Source organism: Metarhizium acridum (assembly GCF_019434415.1).
Source record: "Metarhizium acridum strain ARSEF 324 chromosome Unknown scaffold_568, whole genome shotgun sequence".
NCBI lineage: Eukaryota > Fungi > Ascomycota > Sordariomycetes > Hypocreales > Clavicipitaceae > Metarhizium > Metarhizium acridum.
The window spans coordinates 2,114,311-2,132,010 of NW_027094041.1; the positions used below are offsets into that span (position 1 = coordinate 2,114,311).

Genomic DNA, 17,700 nt, shown 5'->3' on the forward strand with positions numbered 1-17,700 from the left:
GTTGACCAGCTTATCCCCGCGGCCTCGGAAAGGAGTAGAGGCAACTCCACTTAGCACATGGCAGACGGAACGGCAGCCGGCTCCGGGAAATCCCATGGTTCGGGACCGGCACATCCAATCAGGAATACCGCAATTCCATCAAGGAGGTGTTTCTGGAGGGCCGTAGCCCGAAACTTTTCATCAAACGGCAGCCCGAGATACTCCTTGCTTGGTTGGCTAGTGTGGTAGGTGTGGTAGGACTACAGGCTAAGCGGCCACCAAGTGGCTTTGCATCTGATCGTGAGTCGTGACAGTCTGGGAGTCCGCAAGCGGCCAGTTACGCTGGTGTTGTGGCCCCTCACTGCTCAGGCCTTCGGCACACGGAAAGCCGCGGCGGTAGCATTGCTACAATGCCCGCTCTGGCCGCGCCGCGCCTGGTTACCAATCTCTTCGCAATCCGCGCTAGGCCAGCAAAGAAAACGGCACGTGCCACTAACCTCTGGCGCAAAGACGATTCATAGATCTCTGCGGATCAGCTGACCATGCTGCAGCAAATATCCTCCGGGGTCCGTACCTCCTAGTCAACAAGAGTGCCAGGGGTCTGGTGTTTGTTCAAAGGTTCTAGTACTCTCGTCGAGGTCAGGGCCGTGCCAGAATGTCCCAAGTCTGCGACATGTCGTCAGGATTGTGGTAGTACAGGTGTGAGACGTTTGTGCCAACAGATTTCAATGCCTTGGTGGACGGCAACCCCCGACCCTTGTCCACACCCACGAGATGGCATATCTGCCCAAGATCTATAAAGAGCAACCATCCGGCGCCCTTGTCTGAGGGAAAGAAGCCCGTCGTTTTCTTTTCACTATAAACACAGAGCAATACCCGGAACCGACGACTAGCCTGGCGCAAAAAGTCTTCTCTGCATTAGTCCTAAACATCTCCCAACCTACTACAACTTATCCAAGCGTTGACTCGATATCTTACCAACCATCTCCAAGCAACAATGTCTTCCAACTCCTTCTTCCTCCCTCTGGCTCCCACCACCTCTGCTTCCTACCCCCGAGCACCAGCCAGCCGTACCTCTCCTCGCGTGGTTGCGGCAGACATGGCCCCTGCTCCAGAGCCAGTTCGTCGACGATCCTCCAGCTCCAGCAGCGGCGGCTACAGAGTCCTCAAGCTCAGCCCAGTGCATTGGGGCGAGCACCTTGATGACCACAAGGAAGACTTTCACGAGGCTACGATTGCGTAACTGAGCAATATTAGCCATTTTCTTTCTTTCTTTTCTTTTTTGTTTGATCTGTGTCTGTTTGGACCCCCTTCAGTGCAACGGCCCCAAGGACAGACATGACATGGGCATGGGAAGCACGCAATCAAGTTTGTTAGGGTGTGCCACAAAAAAAGCAACGCAACCAAGTAAAGCGTGAACAAGGTCTGGGAAACAAAGGATTCATCATGTACGGAGTTAAAACACAGCGTGAACAGATAAGCAAGCAACCAATGGGAAATTCATGGCCACAAACCATCTACCATGCACGTGTGTCTCACAGTCAAATCAATGACCCAACCAGCTCCGGCTTGTAGAACCCTGAAGAGCACCACATTCATGCAGTGACGGAAATGGCAGCTCCCAGCGCCACACGCACGTACGCACGCACTCGTATCTGCATACTGAGTGGTTGAAGAGGGGAGGAAAAAAAAGAGGTCCGGCCCCCATTTGTCACTAGCTTATCAAAGAAGAGAGAGTTTTCTCGCGCAAGACGCGCGGCGGACTTGCTGTGGGCAGCAAAAAACAGAAGAAAAAAAAACAAGAATTTGGACGAAAAGGAAGTCGGATAGCACACCTCTCTGTTGGGAGACGTGAAGCCGAGAGAACAAGATGACGAGTAGGATACGTCAACAAAATGTGGTCAATCGCCAGCAAAATCAGCAAATTACTCGTCCAGTCGATCGCGCAAAGCGGTCGGTGCGCTTTGTCGCAAAAACACCAAAACCGCAGATGCCATTCATCATTACGGAGCAGCTCGTCGCAAGACGACGCGGCGTCTGATTGGCAAGCCCAGAGATAAGGCCTGTTACGCCACGGCGCGCACATCACACACACACCAAGGGTGATCTGCTCCAGTTTGCTCCCTTTCCGCGTTGGCTGGCTGGCTTGGGTCTTGAGGGGGCCATCTCATCTCATCTGCCAAGGCGCAAGATTGCTCCGAACCAAGCGAGGGAAAACCCTGTTCCACGTACTACTTCTGGTACTACCACTACCGCGACGCTTTTTTGTTTTGTTATTTTTAAATCCGCCACAGACCTTGTTCTCACCTGCGTACATGGTTGCGGTGTAGTGCAACAAAAGCTTATTTGCGCTGCCTTTTCTCGTCGTAGCATTGCATTTCGTGCTCCTTCTCTCTTATTACCTCGCCTTCTCTCTCAATCTCAAACACGCCGAGGCAACGGGAAGATTCTGGGTTTCTTCGGCGCCGGGGAAGCGGATAAGGTTATCATTTGAGTGAGACATTTGAGTCGCACTGGTGTTCTGGACTGGATTCTTTTGGGGGACAGACGTGGTCTTTGCGGGGGCTGTGTTTGATTTCTGTGTTGAAGATCTTCCTTGGCGGTTTAAGATTGTCATGGTTGACTGGTTGTCTGGTTGCACTGGCTGGACTGGGCATCACTGTAATACGTACTAGGTAGTTTTGTGTCGCCCAGGAGGAGACAGTGGAAGGTAAGGAGACGTGGGAATGGTGGAAATGTCTGAGATTGCTGACTGACCGAGTCAGTTGGTGTTGGAGTCCCCCTTTTTTTGCCTTCGCTGGACCACTGCAATGTTCAAAAGTTTGGACTGCTTGGTAATGGATGATGCAAGCAAGACTCCTCCGAGGTCTGTCCAAACCCCTCCGCTGTGACACCTTGCCCCCGGGCGTCCTAGGTGTCGACAGTCGTACGGTGAGGCTGGTCACCGAGCTACGTTGGCCTTGCCACCATCCCTCAGAACAGCCACCTGTCTCCCCTCGGGGTCGAGCTGTTTCACGATGCTGGCCCAATCAATCTGCACGAGGTCGGCCGACGCAGTCGACATCCGGAACGGCTCCCAGGCGCTGCCAGCCGTGGCCGAGACCCACAGACGGGCGGTCCGAAGATATGGATCGGAGAGGAGGGACAAGAGGCCCGACAGCGGGGGACGTGTGAATATGCTGCTCTCCCGAGCCTCCCGAGCTGTTTGTGCGCTTGTACCGCGAGAGCTGTATATCTCGACAGTCAGCTCGGCTAGATTGCCGCTGACAATCATGTCCCGCACCAACGGCACGACCCTCGCGTCGATCCATCCCCTCAGCTTCAAAATCTTAATCTTTAGGGACCGTATCCTTCGTAGTGACCCCTCCAGCACGAGTACCTCTCGCCTCCGACGAATAACCATGTCGTCGTAGTTGAAGAACCCCTCTCTCCCGTCGAGCGCATCCTCCTCGGCTAGCTCATCCAAGTACAACCTTGCATGGAGGCCGTGCTTCATTCTGAGATCCAGGACAAACTCATTGCCTTCGTAGAAGAGCGGTGTGGCAATGGCGTAGATGGCCGGGTGGATGAGCAGGATCGGTACAGGGTTGACGCTGATGCCGTTGTTGCCGTTGTCGCCGTTGCCGTCCTTGTCACTGCTCTCAGTTGAGCCGCATGGGCACAAGGGAATGGGGTGATCCTGGATGAGAAGCGGGGCGAGGATGAGGGCGAGGATGTCAACGGGGAGGTCAAGGAAGTGGAGAGACATTTGATTCAGAGTGTGCCCAAAGTCATCATTGGGATCGGGTATGGTTATGTTGACCGTTGTGTAAACTGGGGGAAGGGTTCCGACTCCTGAGGCCATTATTGGTGACAGTGGCCTTGGTTAGTCATCACCATCGCTCGGCGGACTCCCACACATCACATTATTCTGAACTTGACATTTTCAATCCGTAATTTTCCATTCTACCGAGTCTATAATTCACAGGCCGTTCGTTCCTCGCACATCATCAGGCCATCCGGCCTTTACTGGCCCAGGGCACCCTCAAACTATGCAGCATCATCACCCATCATGGGTCCTCCCAACATTGAGTACCCGATGGAACAGGAAACTTTTCGTTTGCAGAACTTTTCAAGTGCCTTCGTTATCTCCGTTATTTTGAATCTCCATAGATCCGGGGGATGTGAAAAATTAGAAAAAACCAGAAACAAAGGGAAATAATTTATAAAGCCTTCATCCGGCTCTCGAATACCTCTCATCTTCGAGACCCAGTAGATCGCTTCACATCCAGTGCCTTCTCCGTCCAAATCTTTTCAAGACAAAGGTGCCACCGCTCAAATACAACGCCTTGGACTTGTCCAACGCTAAATTGCTTTCGTCACATCGCCACTTCACCTTTTCTAACGCCATCTCTGGGCTAATACATTTATCGGGAGGACATGGCCTTGGTAACAAGGCGCTTAAGGGCAAGCTCCTGCTTCTTGAGGTCCTCGGCAGAGCTTTCGGTGATTTCAAGAGTAGCCATGGCTTCGGAGATGGTCTGCTCAATCTTCTCCTTCTGGCCACGCTTGAGCTTGAGAGACAGAGTGGGGTCGGTGACAATCTCCTCCACACGGCCAATGTAGGACTCGAGCTGCTGCTTGGCCTCAAAGCGCTTGCTGAAAGCCTCATCGTTGCTCTTGAAGGCCTCAGCGTCAGAGATCATCTTCTCGATCTCACCAGAGGAGAGCTTGCCGACAGAGTTGGCAATGGTGATGTTGGCACTGCGGCCAGATGTCTTCTCAGTGGCAGTGACCTTCAGGATACCGTTAACATCCACCTCGAAGACACACTCGAGGACGGCCTCGCCAGCACGCATGGGAGGAATGGGAGCAAGAGTGAACTCTCCCAGCGAGGTGTTGTCCTCACAATTGACGCGCTCACCCTGGTAGACGGGGAACTGAACGGTCTGCTGGTTGTCGGCAACAGTGGTGAAGGTTCTATTCAGGGAATTGTCAGTAGCTGCTATTGATGGCTGATGAGATATGGGCAACACTTAGATAAAATAGCGAAATGCGGATGAACCAAAAACGGGTTTCTAGCATTGACGGGCAAGAACGCTTGCGGTGAATCAGGATATGGAGGAAAGGACAGGGGGTACTTGTCAAGGTTGGACAAATAACGTTGTGAAACTGGTGAGGGAAGGCAAAGCATGAGAGAAAATAATTCATTACCTTTTCTTCAAGCAAGGTACAGTCGTAGATCGACTTATAACTGGGGCGAAGATGTTGCCCTCCATAGCGACACCGAGAGACAGAGGGACGACATCGAGAAGCAGGAGGTCAGAGGTATCAGCGGAGGTGGCCTTGCCCGAGAGAATACCGGCCTGGACGGCAGCACCGTAGGCAACAGCCTCGTCGGGGTTGATGCTCTTCTCAAGTTTCTTACCATCGAAGAACTCAGACAAGAGCTTCTGGATCTTGGGGATACGAGTGGAACCACCAACCAGAACGATCTCGTCAACAGCAGACTTCTCGATGGCAGCATCCTTGAGAACCTGAGCAACGGGCTCGAGAGTGCCAGCGAAAGCCTTGGCATTGAGTTCCTCGAAACGGGCACGGGTGATGGTCATGGTGAAGTCTTCACCATCGAAGAGAGAGTCGATCTCAATGGTGGCCTGGGCACCGCTGGACAGGGTACGCTTGGCACGCTCGCAAGCAGTACGGAGTCTTCGCAGGGCACGGGCATCACCACTAAGGTCCTTCTTGGTTTTGCGCGTGAATGCTGTGCGGCAATGTTCTAACAGGTTCGTATCAAAGTCTTGGCCACCAAGATGGGTGTCACCAGCGGTAGCCTTGACGGTGAAAACACCGCCCTGGATGTTGAGAAGAGAGACATCGAAAGTACCACCGCCCAAATCGTAGATCAGGACGTTGCGCTCCTTCTCGGACTTTCCAGAGCCCAGACCGTAGGCAATAGCGGCAGCAGTAGGTTCGTTAATGATACGAAGGACGTTGAGACCAGCAATAGCACCGGCATCTTTGGTAGCCTGACGCTGGTTGTCGTTGAAGTAGGCAGGAACAGTGATGACGGCCTTCTCGACCTTCTTACCGAGCTTGGTCTCGGCAATCTCCTTCATCTGTGGGAGTTGTTAGTCCAAGCTTGCCCAGGTAATCTAGGAAGAGACACAAAAGCCCGCAATCGGGCAGTGGGTGAAACGTACCTTGGTGAGGACCATGGCAGAGATCTCCTGGGCAGAGAACTCCTTCTTTTCGCCGAGGTACTCGACCTGGATCTTGGGCTGGCCAGCATCATCAATGATGGTGAAAGGCCAGGACTCAATATCCTTCTTGACGGTGGGGTCATCGTAGCGGCGACCGATCAGACGCCTGAAGGCATGTTAGCGATTGAACGGCCATAAGAGGTGGCACCGTCGAAGCATCAATCCGACGGCGACATCTTTGTTCTTGCATCAAAACTCACTTGGCATCGAAGACGGTGTTCTTGGGGTTCATAGCGGCATTGTTCTTGGCAGCATCACCAATCAAACGCTCCTTGTCGGTGAAGGAGACGAATGAGGGAGTGGTGAAGGAACCCTGCTCGTTGGCAATGATTTCGACATTGGTACCCTCGTAGGTGGCCACGCAAGAGTAGGTGGTACCTATACCGGATTGTTAGCACGTCGTAGTCTTCAGTTACTGATGATGAAAATTCTCCATATCCACGCGCAAAGCCTTGCAGCGAAAAACGGAGCGTGACCGGTCATCAAAAACGAAACATCTCGGCCGCACGGCATTGGCCCAACAAGGGGCTGAAAAACAAGGTCAAGCTACGCACCCAGATCGATACCAATGGCACCGTCGTAAACTTCGTCGCCCATTTTGAAATGTGTCTGAACGGAGGAAGGAGGAGAGAGTTTGTCGGGTGTCGAAAACGACTGAAGAGGATGGGAAGAAGAGAGATTGCGAGGAGGAAAGGCGGAATGTAGTGGGGTATATCGGTGTAGAAATTCTTTCTTCCCTCAGCCAAATTTTTTGTGAATTTTTTTTTTCGGGCCACCCCAAGAACTTTTTTTTTCCCCTCGACGAGCAAGTGGGGTGGGGTAGCCGAGCCAGACGACCAGAGAAGGGTCCTCGAGGCTGCGCTAGCCCCGTTTTGGCCAAAGTTAGGGCCTAATATTTCAGGAACAAACGAATGTGCAAAAGGTTCAAGCACGCGTTGACTGAAGGCTGATACTGTCTACTTTTATTCTTCGCCTTCTTCTTTGCATATATTCTGTTCTTGGTGCAATGCGCCTCAGCTCCCGTTATCGAAAGGCATCCCCTAAAAGCAGCGAAGACTACAATTGTGTAGCTGCGGGGATAGCAACCAATTAAAAACTTAATTTTACATGATACCTTAATCCCTTAATATTTTATATAATGATATAAGTATCCATAAAAATCTAGGTTATAAAACGCTACATCATAAACGCCATAATCTTCACTATTATTAATGTCACTTGACGTCACCAGCTGCTACCCGGGGCCCTGTGGATACTGTGACCTAGTTGTAGTCTTCGCTGTTTTTAGGGGATAGTTCGCTGAATAAGAGCTCCTCCATCGAAGTTTTGCAACCTGGCTGAATATAAGTTGAATAACTAGCGGCTGCTCCTGAGTACTGATTTGGCTCAACGCCCTCATGGCTCAAACAGCCCTATGACTGGCAGTGGACTCGCCTCGACTCAGACTGGAGGCTCTCACCTTGTAAATAGCTTTGCGCGCCGGTTGATGTCCGCCGGTTGATGTCCGCCGGATGCCCAAGACCATGGCATTGACGGCAATACGCTATCCGATGGCTTTTGTTTGCCGGTAAATCGAGACCCTTGTTCTGCAATGCCGGTGAATCCAAGGACATCTGACTTTGTCGGCTTCTAGATGGCTCTATTGCAATATGGCGTGAACCATTACCCTCAATGACAGTCAGTGGTACATTCTCAACGGAAGCTGGCCCCATAGTGAATGAGCTGCAGGTCGCAGACAGCAGGAGGAAATGGTTCCCTTCTCCATTTCGTCTATTGGACCTTGTACTCGAACATACTTTTCGCTGTTCGTACAAATCAAACAAGTCGGTCAATCACTGCAGCATTTACTCAAAGCGGCAAGACCGGTGCCCTGTGTTTTTTTTTTCTTTTCCTTTTTTTGTGATGAACAAGACAACTCTTCGGGAGGTCTCGAATCGTACGACAACCCAAACGAAAACTATGACGAGAATTTCTGCTCCCAGAACAGGTTCTCACAAGCTTGAGACACAGTAACAGTAACATCTTGAAGCCTTGTGCAAACCTCCTTACTCTCAATGCGCTCGTTGATTGAGGTTGGTACATATGCTTTGAGACCTTGCTACAGGCACTGTAAGGCGAGAATTCCCAAATTTGAAGCATAGGCTGCTTCCACCCCCATGAGAAGGGCAACCCGGGGCTATGACTTCCTGCAAATACGTCCCCAGGGTTGACCCGCGTCCTACCGGAGCTGAATGAATATCGCGGCCCAGTCTGACCCCATCTTTTGAATGCAGCCTTCGACGAGCCGCGCGGCATATTCGACACCCGAGCGTGATGGCCTCTTCCCTGGACGCCGACTCCGTTAACTGCCCTTGCATGTCGATTAAGACCTGAAGACAGCGAAGAAGTAGAAAGCCGCAAAATTATGCTGTTCGAGCAGGAATAGAAAGCAGAAGGTGTGGACAATGTATGAGATAACCAGAGCGAGTCACACAAGAACTACTACTTGTAACCGGCATGGACTGTGACCTGAGCGAGCTAGGACGCAGTACACAAATATAACACAGCATAGTACAGAATCTATTACAGCTTCTGCCCAGACCGAGTGGGACCGCATCTCAACAACCGGCACTTCGATGTGGATCTCTTGAATGGGTTTGTAGTTTGTTGACAGTTCTTTCGTCTCGCCAATTCACCTCGTTGTATAACCCCTCATTCAGTTCTGGCCCCACAGCTCTCAAACGCGTCTTGTATATATTTGGTCACTTATGTCCCCAATTCCCTCTCCCAGTTATCCTCCTCTTCCGATGACACTATAACCACACATCCTCCATCGCCGCTCTCCCCAGGCTCCGTGTCTCTGCCAATGCCCATCATCCCTGACTTCACGTACAAGTCCTCTGGCACCAACTCCCAGGTTCGTAACCGCGTAAAGTGCTTGCTAATGTGGTGGCAAAAGAGCCCAGATCACACCATTGCCGTTGCGTCTCACGCATCTGTCTTCTTATTCTAGCCGGCACTCTCATTGGTGCGATTGGCAGAGAAGCTCTGAATATACCGTTCCATTCATCAATTTCTCTGATATAAACAAGTCTTTCGTACACTGTAAACGTTTCAAAACAGATAACTTGCCTGCCTTGACACCCTTTCCCCTAACCCACCTTCACATCTCCTGTGACCAAATTCCCACACTTTTGTTGCCCATCCATCCTGCGATTGGCTGCCGTCCCATCATCCATGGACGGAATAATACACAACCAACGAGATAATCAGCCCGATATACAGCACTCCCTCGACCCAAAGCTGCTGTTTCAACGTGCTCCTCTGCTCCTGCGTCAGGCAACCCCTCTCGCCCTTGCCGTACCACGCAATCGTCGCGTCAAACTTTCCGTACAGTGCCAGCACCCCAATCGGCGGGAAGAAGACAGCCATGACAAAAATGACCAAAAACACGCGCCGTTGCTGCGCGTCTTCCTCTGGGCACCGGCGGCGTCGGCACAGAATATCCTCCCTGGCGGAGTGGATGAGGTCTGTTTCCGAGGGGGTGAGAAGGCCGTGCTCGGGGTGCGTGCGAGAAGTGTGATTGGGACCGTCTCGACGCTCGCGAGTGGTTCGCGCCGAGAAGCCGCTGAGGCGGAAGAAGCGCGCGCTGAGGAGCGATGTGTTGGTCGGCAGGGAGTTGCGGAAGAATGAGCCGGAGTGGGTGTCGATAATGGCCGACGAGTTGAGCTGCCCTTGAGTTGGGTCGTATGCTTCACGGAACAGGGTTAGTTGGAACTGAGGCTTTACACGAGACATTGCATGGCGGGGGGAACTCACGGAGAGCTCGCGCTGGGCTGTGTCGGTGGTACGCCCGTGGTGGTCTGGGGATGCCACTTGCGTCCGGGATGTCTCCAACGGGCGTGGTTGGGGTTTTGGGCCCGTACGAAGAAATAGTACTGATTGTGCCGGAACGTGCTTTGGCGTCGCACATGGATCCGGCTGTGGTGTAGTCTGCTTCGCCTCGGGTGATGCCGTGCGACTGGCGAAGGGCTGCTTCTTGGAGACTTATAAGTGGGAACGGAAGGCTTGGGAAATTATGGTCAGCCGAGGTGTTTCTGGGGGCAAAGTCTCTGGATTTATATATCATGTCTCCGTCCTGCGTTCCGAGACCAACAATGTCCCGTGAGTCTTGTCTGCGTCGCGGACTGGACCACTTGCTGTGTCGGGGGGTGACGACTTCCACAACTGTGTCGGGAGACACGGGAGTGGTTGTGTCAAAATTGTCCTGCTCCGGCTCCGAGTCTAGACTGCTGTAACTCATCATTGGTTTGCGCATCTGGGACAGTTTACTCGAGAGCTTGGGTCTGTTCGAGGCATCGGTTGACAGACGGCTGAGATGCCGGACTGTAGCCACAGGACGAGCAGAAGACACTCGGCTATTCCTGTACGTCGGCTGCGAGATCCCACGGGACAATGTGCGGCGCTGGGTTGTGTTGGAATACACGTTCCCCTCTAGATGAGTCTCACGAGAACGCTGCGAACCTGCAGTAGCCCCGAGGAAGTGATCAAACGATTCATACTCGGGCCCATCTGACACATCGGCCAGACTGCTTCCTACATCTTGATCCAACCGAAGCGTCAGCTCCAAGGCCCTGTGAGGAGTTTGTTCCGTTGCAATCGTCTGCCAGTCGCTGCCTGCATCTTTTTCAGCCGCTGTCTTGTTCACCAGCTGAGCGAGCTCGGAGAGCGGGTGCTCGTTGGTACTTGGACTGAGATTAGCGCGCTTAATGACCGGGACTTTGACCGCATCATCGACTTTCTAGGTTGATTGAATGGCGGCATTGTCATAAAACGATCCTAGCTGAAACTCCCCTTGAAAAATGCGCCGTTCACTCCTTTGCGGAGAGTAGACGGGCGTGCTCTGGGCTTCGCTACAATTTCCCGCTCCGTAGAGAGCTCTGCTGACTTCTCTCTCGGCGGAGGGCTGGAGAAACATGGAGTAGCCCGCGCCGTCAAATTTGAAAGGGTCATTGCTCGCTCGGCTGGAGGACTTGGAGTAGCTGGCTACCAGTTCACCATGAGCGTTGCGATCATACCCCAGTGTAGCCGGCCGGTTCTTGGTCAGAGTGCGAGAGGGTTCAGGCTGGCGGCCCTGCTGCTGGTTTTGGTCGGTGATTTTGGGGAAAACGGAATCGTCCTCATAAACGCTAAGTGCTCGCGGCGACTGAGAAGCACGCTTGGGTCGGTTACTGGTGTGCATTGTCAATGTACGAGCCAAGTTACGAGACGAGCTTGTCGGCATGAGAGCAGTGGTTCTATGTTGCGAGTGCTCTGCAGCTTGACGATCACGGCCCAGGGCATTATGAGTTGGGTATGCCCTGCGGCCGTTTTCCAAACGCTGTCTGAGATAGATACTGGGTCTGAGAATGACGTCCTCATCAGGCGCGACGGTTTCCCACTCAGAGTTTGTATTGCCGTCATCTTGAAGAGTGGGCTTGAGGTAATGAGAGATACGACTTCTAGTAGACTGTGACGGCTTCCATGACGGGTGCTCTGAAACGAAGCCTCTTGCTTTGGACTTGGCAATATCCCGAGTTTCGAGATTTTGGAGTTGGGGGATTTCGTCTTCGCAAATGGGGTCGGAGAATGGGTTAACGCGCTCCTGCGACATTTTGCTTGTTGGCGTCTGATCCGACCCATTGATAGTTTGAGTTATGTCGGTCCACTGAACAGGTTACTTCACGGTTAGTATTTCATCAGGGCATACGTTAATTAGGAGTGAAACATACATCACCAGAGTCTGGTCCCATGCTGCTCGCAGCACTCGGCACTCTTGAATTGAGCGCCGAGTATGGTAGTCTTCTCCACAGTGGTGTCGTATACCGCTTGTAATTGATAGTACCGCCAGTGACTAGAGATGGTGAAGTGATGAGTCTCTCACTCGACTTTACATCTCCCCTGTGCTGCCAGGAGTGGGATCTGCGGCAAACAGTGCAAGTTGTCTAGTGACGTGAACACAGCTGCCCTCCAATTAGCACTGCCACTCCCCGGCTCTTGATCACAGGAAAACCAGAGACCCTGGCTTTGGGCAAAGTTTCCGTCCGTCGATGGTGGATTGACGAAGTTGTGGAAGTCAAAGGTCAGCTAAAGGTGGCAACTTTGTGGGCGGTCGAAATTTTCGGTCGCACACAAGCAAGGCCAGGTGTTTGAAATAAAAAAAAAGATAAATAGCTAAATTTACGCAAGCCAGTCAAGTATCTTACATTAAAGTTATTTCTTATTAAGATTAAATATTATTTTATCCGCCATGGCAAGTAGCAAGAAAGAGTCAAGTGGCAAACCAGGTTAAAAGAACATTTAATTCTGCGAATATATTATAAAGATTTAAGAGTTAAGTAATTATTAATTAGAGTGTTTATATTAAAATAAATATTTCACAGCACCCCGTGGACTCCCAATCTTTTTAATACATCACGTGCGGCTTTTCTCGTCGCCCGTTTGAAGTTCCAAATGCTCCAGCACCCAGTTCGGCAGCCCATACTCATAGCTTCTGAGATGGCCATATCGACAAGGTCAATCCAAGACAGGGCCGTTGCAGTGATTCAATTTGCCAGTTTCTTTTCGAGACACAACCATGAATGGCATTGGCATATATGGAGCGGAAACTTCCGAGGTTGAAGATTCATCTGTTCGCCGAGGATTCTCGCGACACGTATGTATGTACTAAGCTGGCGCCAACCGGATCCGCTGGAACTGGGGCTTCGTTAGCGGACGCGTGGAGACGGCGGATGCACGACACTCCATCCATCCAAACTAACAAGGGCACCTTGGCCAGGAGACGGGTTAGACAGCCAGGGGAATCTGCTGTTTTCAGCGAGCCCCATAATGGCAAGATATCGTGTGTTTCATTCCGTGCCTCGATGTACAATGCTCTGTTCCCAGGCGGAATGCCGGACGAGACTGCTGCCACGTTGTCAACATCCATGCCATGTCTCTCGTCTTGGCGTCTCCCATCTTATGTACACACACCACCTACTTGGGTTAGGTAGGTACTGCATGCGTACTATGAAAAAGTAGTTCATCGTGGGTTCGTGGGGTTTGTGGATCGGGACCACTCCAACAAATAATGAATGCATTCTTCAATCGAAGTCCTACAGAGCCAGTGACATCTTTGGGTTTTGCCCGAGTGGGTAGTGGCGTGGTGAGGGAATTGTCGAAAGAGTAGATCTGTGCTTTTGACCTAATTCGACCAGATTCTCTCTTCTACTGGGAGACAGTTTTCGCTCATGAGGAACCACCGAGCGAGTGCTTCAGAACCCGCCTGTGGCACCAACACACCAGGAGTCGACCGAACCTGTAACTCGACTCGACCCCGTAAGCAGTCTGGTGGCTTAAACAGGGATTGCCTGGCACAAGGACTTGCCAATGTGGTGACAAGAGTCAGCACTGCTTGGCTTGGTCCAGAGACAGTTAGCGTTGCCTCCCCTGAATAGGGAGCTTCATAGAATCTGGGGTGGTTCAAGGTCCCTTTTCTCACAGTACATCAGAGGAACACGGCCGAAGAAACTTGAAATCACGCCCGACTTGATAGATCGATACATGCGTATGTGAATCGCTCTTTGAACCCCAGTGTGACGGGCAATCATCTCCTTCGGCCGGCAGTGTCTTCAGACCATCTTGACATGATGATCCCTACACGCAGACCTCAGAACCAGGTGATCCCAGATGAATGCCGCACTAAGTTTCCCGTCCCCTGCGCGGCCCGCCCTCCACGTTGGATGGCTTCCTATAGGCACGTCTCTCGGCTCGGCTGGTCCTGCTCCACGGAGAAATAGTCAGGGCTCTGAAACTGCCATCTGGAGTGGCTAAACAAGTCAAGTACGTGCCGAAAGAGTGCGTGCGTGGCCTATGCTTCTAGGCCAGTCCATTGTCGGTGAAATGGGGCGTCGACTCGAGGGGCCCGGATCCGAGCTTTCCATCTCCCACAGATTAGGTGGCATCGAGGTTCCTCCATCGGAATCAGCGCGCACCCATTCGTGGATACATGGTCAGCAAGCCACTGGTTCGAGAAAGCGAAGACATGATCTGCAGACGCTTGTCCTTGGTGTGCCTGGTGGTGATTCGAAGGCAAAGGGGCGGACCTTACCAGAGCGGCATGGCGGCTCATGGTCAATTCCTCTCCGAGTTCAAGTTTGCCGCGGCCATCCTACCGGGCGGCGACCAACACAAGCTCGATCGCTCCTTCCTCAAGTCTGGATCGACGCCCCTTCCCTAGCAGGCCTCGATGCCTTCAACTTGAACACACCCAACACCACAGCAAGCCCGGAACCCGCAACACGTGAGCTTGTACCTTGGACACTTGATACGTGAGAGAGTGAAGACTTGAGCAAGCCACATTCTTGACAAGACCAAATCCCCCCCGCGGGCCCACATCCCTGGCCATTGGCACCGACTACACCATCCAAACTCGTCCTGCGCTGCCCCTGCCTAGAAGGCAACTCCGATTTTGCTGCCGCTGCAGCGGGTTGCAGGCAACTTGTCTTCATTCCTCTCTCTCCTCTCTCTCGTCCCGGAACCATTTCATCCATCCAATATTCTTCCTTGCCTTGATATTGCCACCTCTAACCTCGGCTTTCTCGTTTGCTCGCCACGATGTGCCATGGCTTCGTCCGGGAATCCATCGCGATGGGACGAGCTCCCGGATGAGCTTCTTCTCCTAATATTAAGCTGTAAGCTTCTGCCCCTCCGTCCTTCGTCCTCGGCCTTCAACACCTACGCCTGTTTGGCAAGCAAGTTTTATGTTTGTTCCATACACTTTGCTTGCGCATACCGTGCCACGATAGAAAACCGATAGCTGACCAAATATAATTGATACCATGTTACAGACCTCGAGCCCTACCATATCACCAAGTTACAGCTTGTCTGCCATAGGTTTCGCAAGCTCTGCTTCGATGACGAGTTGTGGAAGCTGTTGTCCTTCGAGAATTCACAATGGTACCAATCACTCCAGAACCGCCGCACTATTTTCCGGCCCTTTGTAGAGCGATACGGCGACACCTCTCATCACGACCCAATGCAAATAGATGGCGATGCTGGCTCCTCACCTAGCAAAGCAATACATCAAGATCAATTCCCGACCACACGCAGCCTTACCAGTCGCTCGCGGAAACTACAGGATATGGCCAACTGGGACCCCGTATTCCCAGGCGAACGAGTATCGTGGTACGACGAGTATGTGCAAAGGCATGGCCCTACGTGTGTTAACTGGCTGCAAACTCCGCGCTTGTATGACTGTGGGGTTGAGGCAACCATAGAAGCACGGGGCATGGCATTATACAGTCCCCACGATGGAAACGATGGTGTCGGCACCATGCTGGCTGTTTCACCCTTGGATGACGGGTCGGTTTGCTTATGGGATATCAACGGAACTCGGGGTCGAAAGGGTGGCATCCTTGCCTCCAGCAGTCCTGGTATACTCTTTGTTGACGGTCCGGGTGATCAGAACAGCAAACGGTCCAAGAAGATAGACACTGGCGTTACGGAGTGTGTCAGCGTGGATCATCATGGCCACAGAGCCTTCTTCGCCGTCCAAAGCCGTAAGACTCACATCTCTGACTTCTGCAATCCGTTTCAAGCAATCACTGATTGATGTTTCCAGATCTCATCGAGGTGGATTTGAACCGTCTAGAGGTAGTAAGTCGCGAATCGTTCGAGTGGTCAATCACAACGCTATCAGCCCTACATCAAGGGGTACCCCTGACTGTAGGCACTTCTCTGGGTGTTCACCTTCATGACTTTCGTATGAGAGCAATGAAATCTCGAGATATCGTTGAGCGACTCGACGTAATCCAGTGGGACGAATCTGATGTTTTCAAAATGATCTTCGATACTAAGCCACTTCCTCCATACGCATCGTTGTCCCAGCCTACTCCCATCAGCATCTTGCACCTTCCCCGGCCTGGCTCGCACAATCTAGTATCGGACGACATTTATGTTGCCGGCCGATTTTCCAATATACTGCACTATGATCGTCGAAAATTTCCGGCCATAGAAGGCTCCATCTACTCTGGCGCGTTGATCAAGAGCTTGGCAGCCCTGCCGTATCCATTCTCCGCTGTCGACACGGAAGTGCGTCGCCAGGGTGAACTGACAACTGAACAGGTAGCCCAGTTGAAATCTGAGGGCGAAGGCAGGACCTTAATCGCCGCCGGCGGCTACAAGTCCAAAGGATCCCTTGAGATTTACGGCCTCAGCTCGGCAGCAGGTGCTGGCGAGAAGTCGATTTTGCAGAATTCTGTTACGAAAAATCGACAGACTGTTGCGTCGTCCACCATCCTATCCGTGGCGAACCATGGCTCAAAGATTGTCTTTTCAGATGGATCGGGATTCATCAAATGGTTTGAGCGAGACGGGTCTACTGAGTGTCGACGAATGAGAATTGGCCATAGTGATGCGGAAGAGGCGTCCTCTTTGTTTGCTTCCATGGCTGGTTCAGACGACATGGCCCGCAAGATTGTATCAACAAAATCCAATCAAGGCAACGACCGGCCCAACAACGACAATATTCTGTTGTGGACCGGGGAAAAGCTAGGTCTTGTGAGCTTCACGAAGTCTCCTATATTCGACGGAAAGGATTTCGAGCTTCAGGACCCAGAGACCAGTGAAGAAAACGAAAAGAGGAAAGAGTATACGAACAGAATGCGGCGCGCCCTAGAACGACAGGCAGACGAGGTCAAGTTTATAGGAAGCTTGGGTGATCCGACATATTGGACACGGTAGAATTGTTTACATATCATGGAGTCTGGTGCAGTAAGAAGACCTTTGGGTAATTGGGCGAGATTTGATACAAAACATGGGTGTCGGTCAGTTTTCAATGCTTATCTTGTGCAAGACCAGCGTTTCTATGGATATCTTTTCACATATTTGTAGCCTGGTAAAATGAAATTACGTGGCTTGTTATACGGTGGTACATCCAATGGGGATTGGGCTATCCAAGCAAATTAAGTGAAGCATCGGCGATATAGCATCATGGATTTTGTCCAGACTTGGGTAGTTTCAGCAGGCAGTCCGTGCAAAGATAATAATCTCTCGACCAAGGGTCGGTCCAGTTTCACATGGTGACGCTATACATATATCCCCCCCAGTCTCTTCAACAGAACTGAAAGTTCGGCCAGTAGTAGCTACAGCTCTATTCAAATGGCAGCCTTTTCCCCAGTCACCACAGCCCCTTTTCGGTGTAATGTAACTCAAGCTTTCGTCAGGCCTGACACAGCTCCAGGGTAGTGGTCACAAACCAAACACGGCCACGCTATATCAAGATGATATATCAGTTGCAGGACAGGGCAAGCCCAATTGACGGCTAACAAGCAAGGATGTCCCCAAGTACTCCGTACAAATGGCAAAACTTCGATTGCAATCCAATGCAGGACACTAGTGCATGATGCGTCTCTTATTTGCGTGCCCAAGGCAAAAAATGGATTCGCTGTATCGAGGTGGGAATGATGTCAAGCTACCTGCC

The 17,700-nt window shown here is 51.8% G+C and overlaps 7 protein-coding genes across 8 annotated transcripts; 2 read left to right on the forward strand and 5 right to left on the reverse strand.

Moving 5' to 3' along the window:
- Nucleotides 1-922: 922 nt before the first annotated feature.
- Nucleotides 923-1,240, reverse strand: J3458_020018 (uncharacterized protein; the record flags this gene model as incomplete). Its single annotated transcript, XM_066121822.1, has 1 exon — nt 923-1,240. The coding sequence occupies one exon, from the start codon at nt 1,238-1,240 to the stop codon at nt 923-925; it is 318 nt and encodes a 105-aa protein (XP_065973439.1).
- Nucleotides 1,241-2,920: 1,680 nt separating this feature from the next.
- On the reverse strand, nt 2,921-3,823 carry J3458_020019 (uncharacterized protein; the record flags this gene model as incomplete). Its single annotated transcript, XM_007815559.2, has 1 exon — nt 2,921-3,823. The coding sequence occupies one exon, from the start codon at nt 3,821-3,823 to the stop codon at nt 2,921-2,923; it is 903 nt and encodes a 300-aa protein (XP_007813750.2).
- A 562-nt stretch (nt 3,824-4,385) lies between these two features.
- SSB1_2 (Heat shock protein ssb1) lies at nt 4,386-6,818 on the reverse strand (the record flags this gene model as incomplete). The annotated part of the gene is made up of 5 exons (XM_007815560.2): nt 4,386-4,938; nt 5,173-6,077; nt 6,162-6,327; nt 6,422-6,599; nt 6,776-6,818. The coding sequence occupies 5 exons, from the start codon at nt 6,816-6,818 to the stop codon at nt 4,386-4,388; spliced, it is 1,845 nt and encodes a 614-aa protein (XP_007813751.1).
- A 2,177-nt stretch (nt 6,819-8,995) lies between these two features.
- Nucleotides 8,996-10,743, reverse strand: J3458_020021 (uncharacterized protein). Of its 2 annotated transcripts, XM_066121824.1 has the most exons (2): nt 10,020-10,743; nt 8,996-9,952 (listed from the first exon to the last, which is right to left on the reverse strand). In XM_066121824.1, exons 1-2 carry the CDS (start codon nt 10,516-10,518, stop codon nt 9,432-9,434), a joined length of 1,020 nt encoding a protein of 339 aa, XP_065973441.1. In that variant the 5' UTR covers nt 10,519-10,743; the 3' UTR covers nt 8,996-9,431. The 2 variants fall into 2 exon arrangements, with proteins under 2 accessions (XP_065973441.1, XP_065973440.1); XM_066121823.1 differs by lacking the exon at nt 10,020-10,743 and having other exon boundaries at nt 8,996-10,019.
- Nucleotides 10,744-10,899: 156 nt separating this feature from the next.
- On the reverse strand, nt 10,900-12,288 carry J3458_020022 (uncharacterized protein). The gene is made up of 2 exons (XM_066121825.1): nt 11,972-12,288; nt 10,900-11,907 (listed from the first exon to the last, which is right to left on the reverse strand). The coding sequence occupies exons 1-2, from the start codon at nt 11,990-11,992 to the stop codon at nt 11,002-11,004; spliced, it is 927 nt and encodes a 308-aa protein (XP_065973442.1). The 5' UTR covers nt 11,993-12,288; the 3' UTR covers nt 10,900-11,001.
- A 1,802-nt stretch (nt 12,289-14,090) lies between these two features.
- On the forward strand, nt 14,091-14,552 carry J3458_020023 (uncharacterized protein; the record flags this gene model as incomplete). The annotated part of the gene is made up of 1 exon (XM_066121826.1): nt 14,091-14,552. One exon carries the CDS (start codon nt 14,091-14,093, stop codon nt 14,550-14,552), a length of 462 nt encoding a protein of 153 aa, XP_065973443.1.
- A 1,000-nt stretch (nt 14,553-15,552) lies between these two features.
- Nucleotides 15,553-16,961, forward strand: J3458_020024 (uncharacterized protein; the record flags this gene model as incomplete). The annotated part of the gene is made up of 2 exons (XM_007815562.2): nt 15,553-15,778; nt 15,841-16,961. The coding sequence occupies 2 exons, from the start codon at nt 15,553-15,555 to the stop codon at nt 16,959-16,961; spliced, it is 1,347 nt and encodes a 448-aa protein (XP_007813753.2).
- Nucleotides 16,962-17,700: the final 739 nt, after the last annotated feature.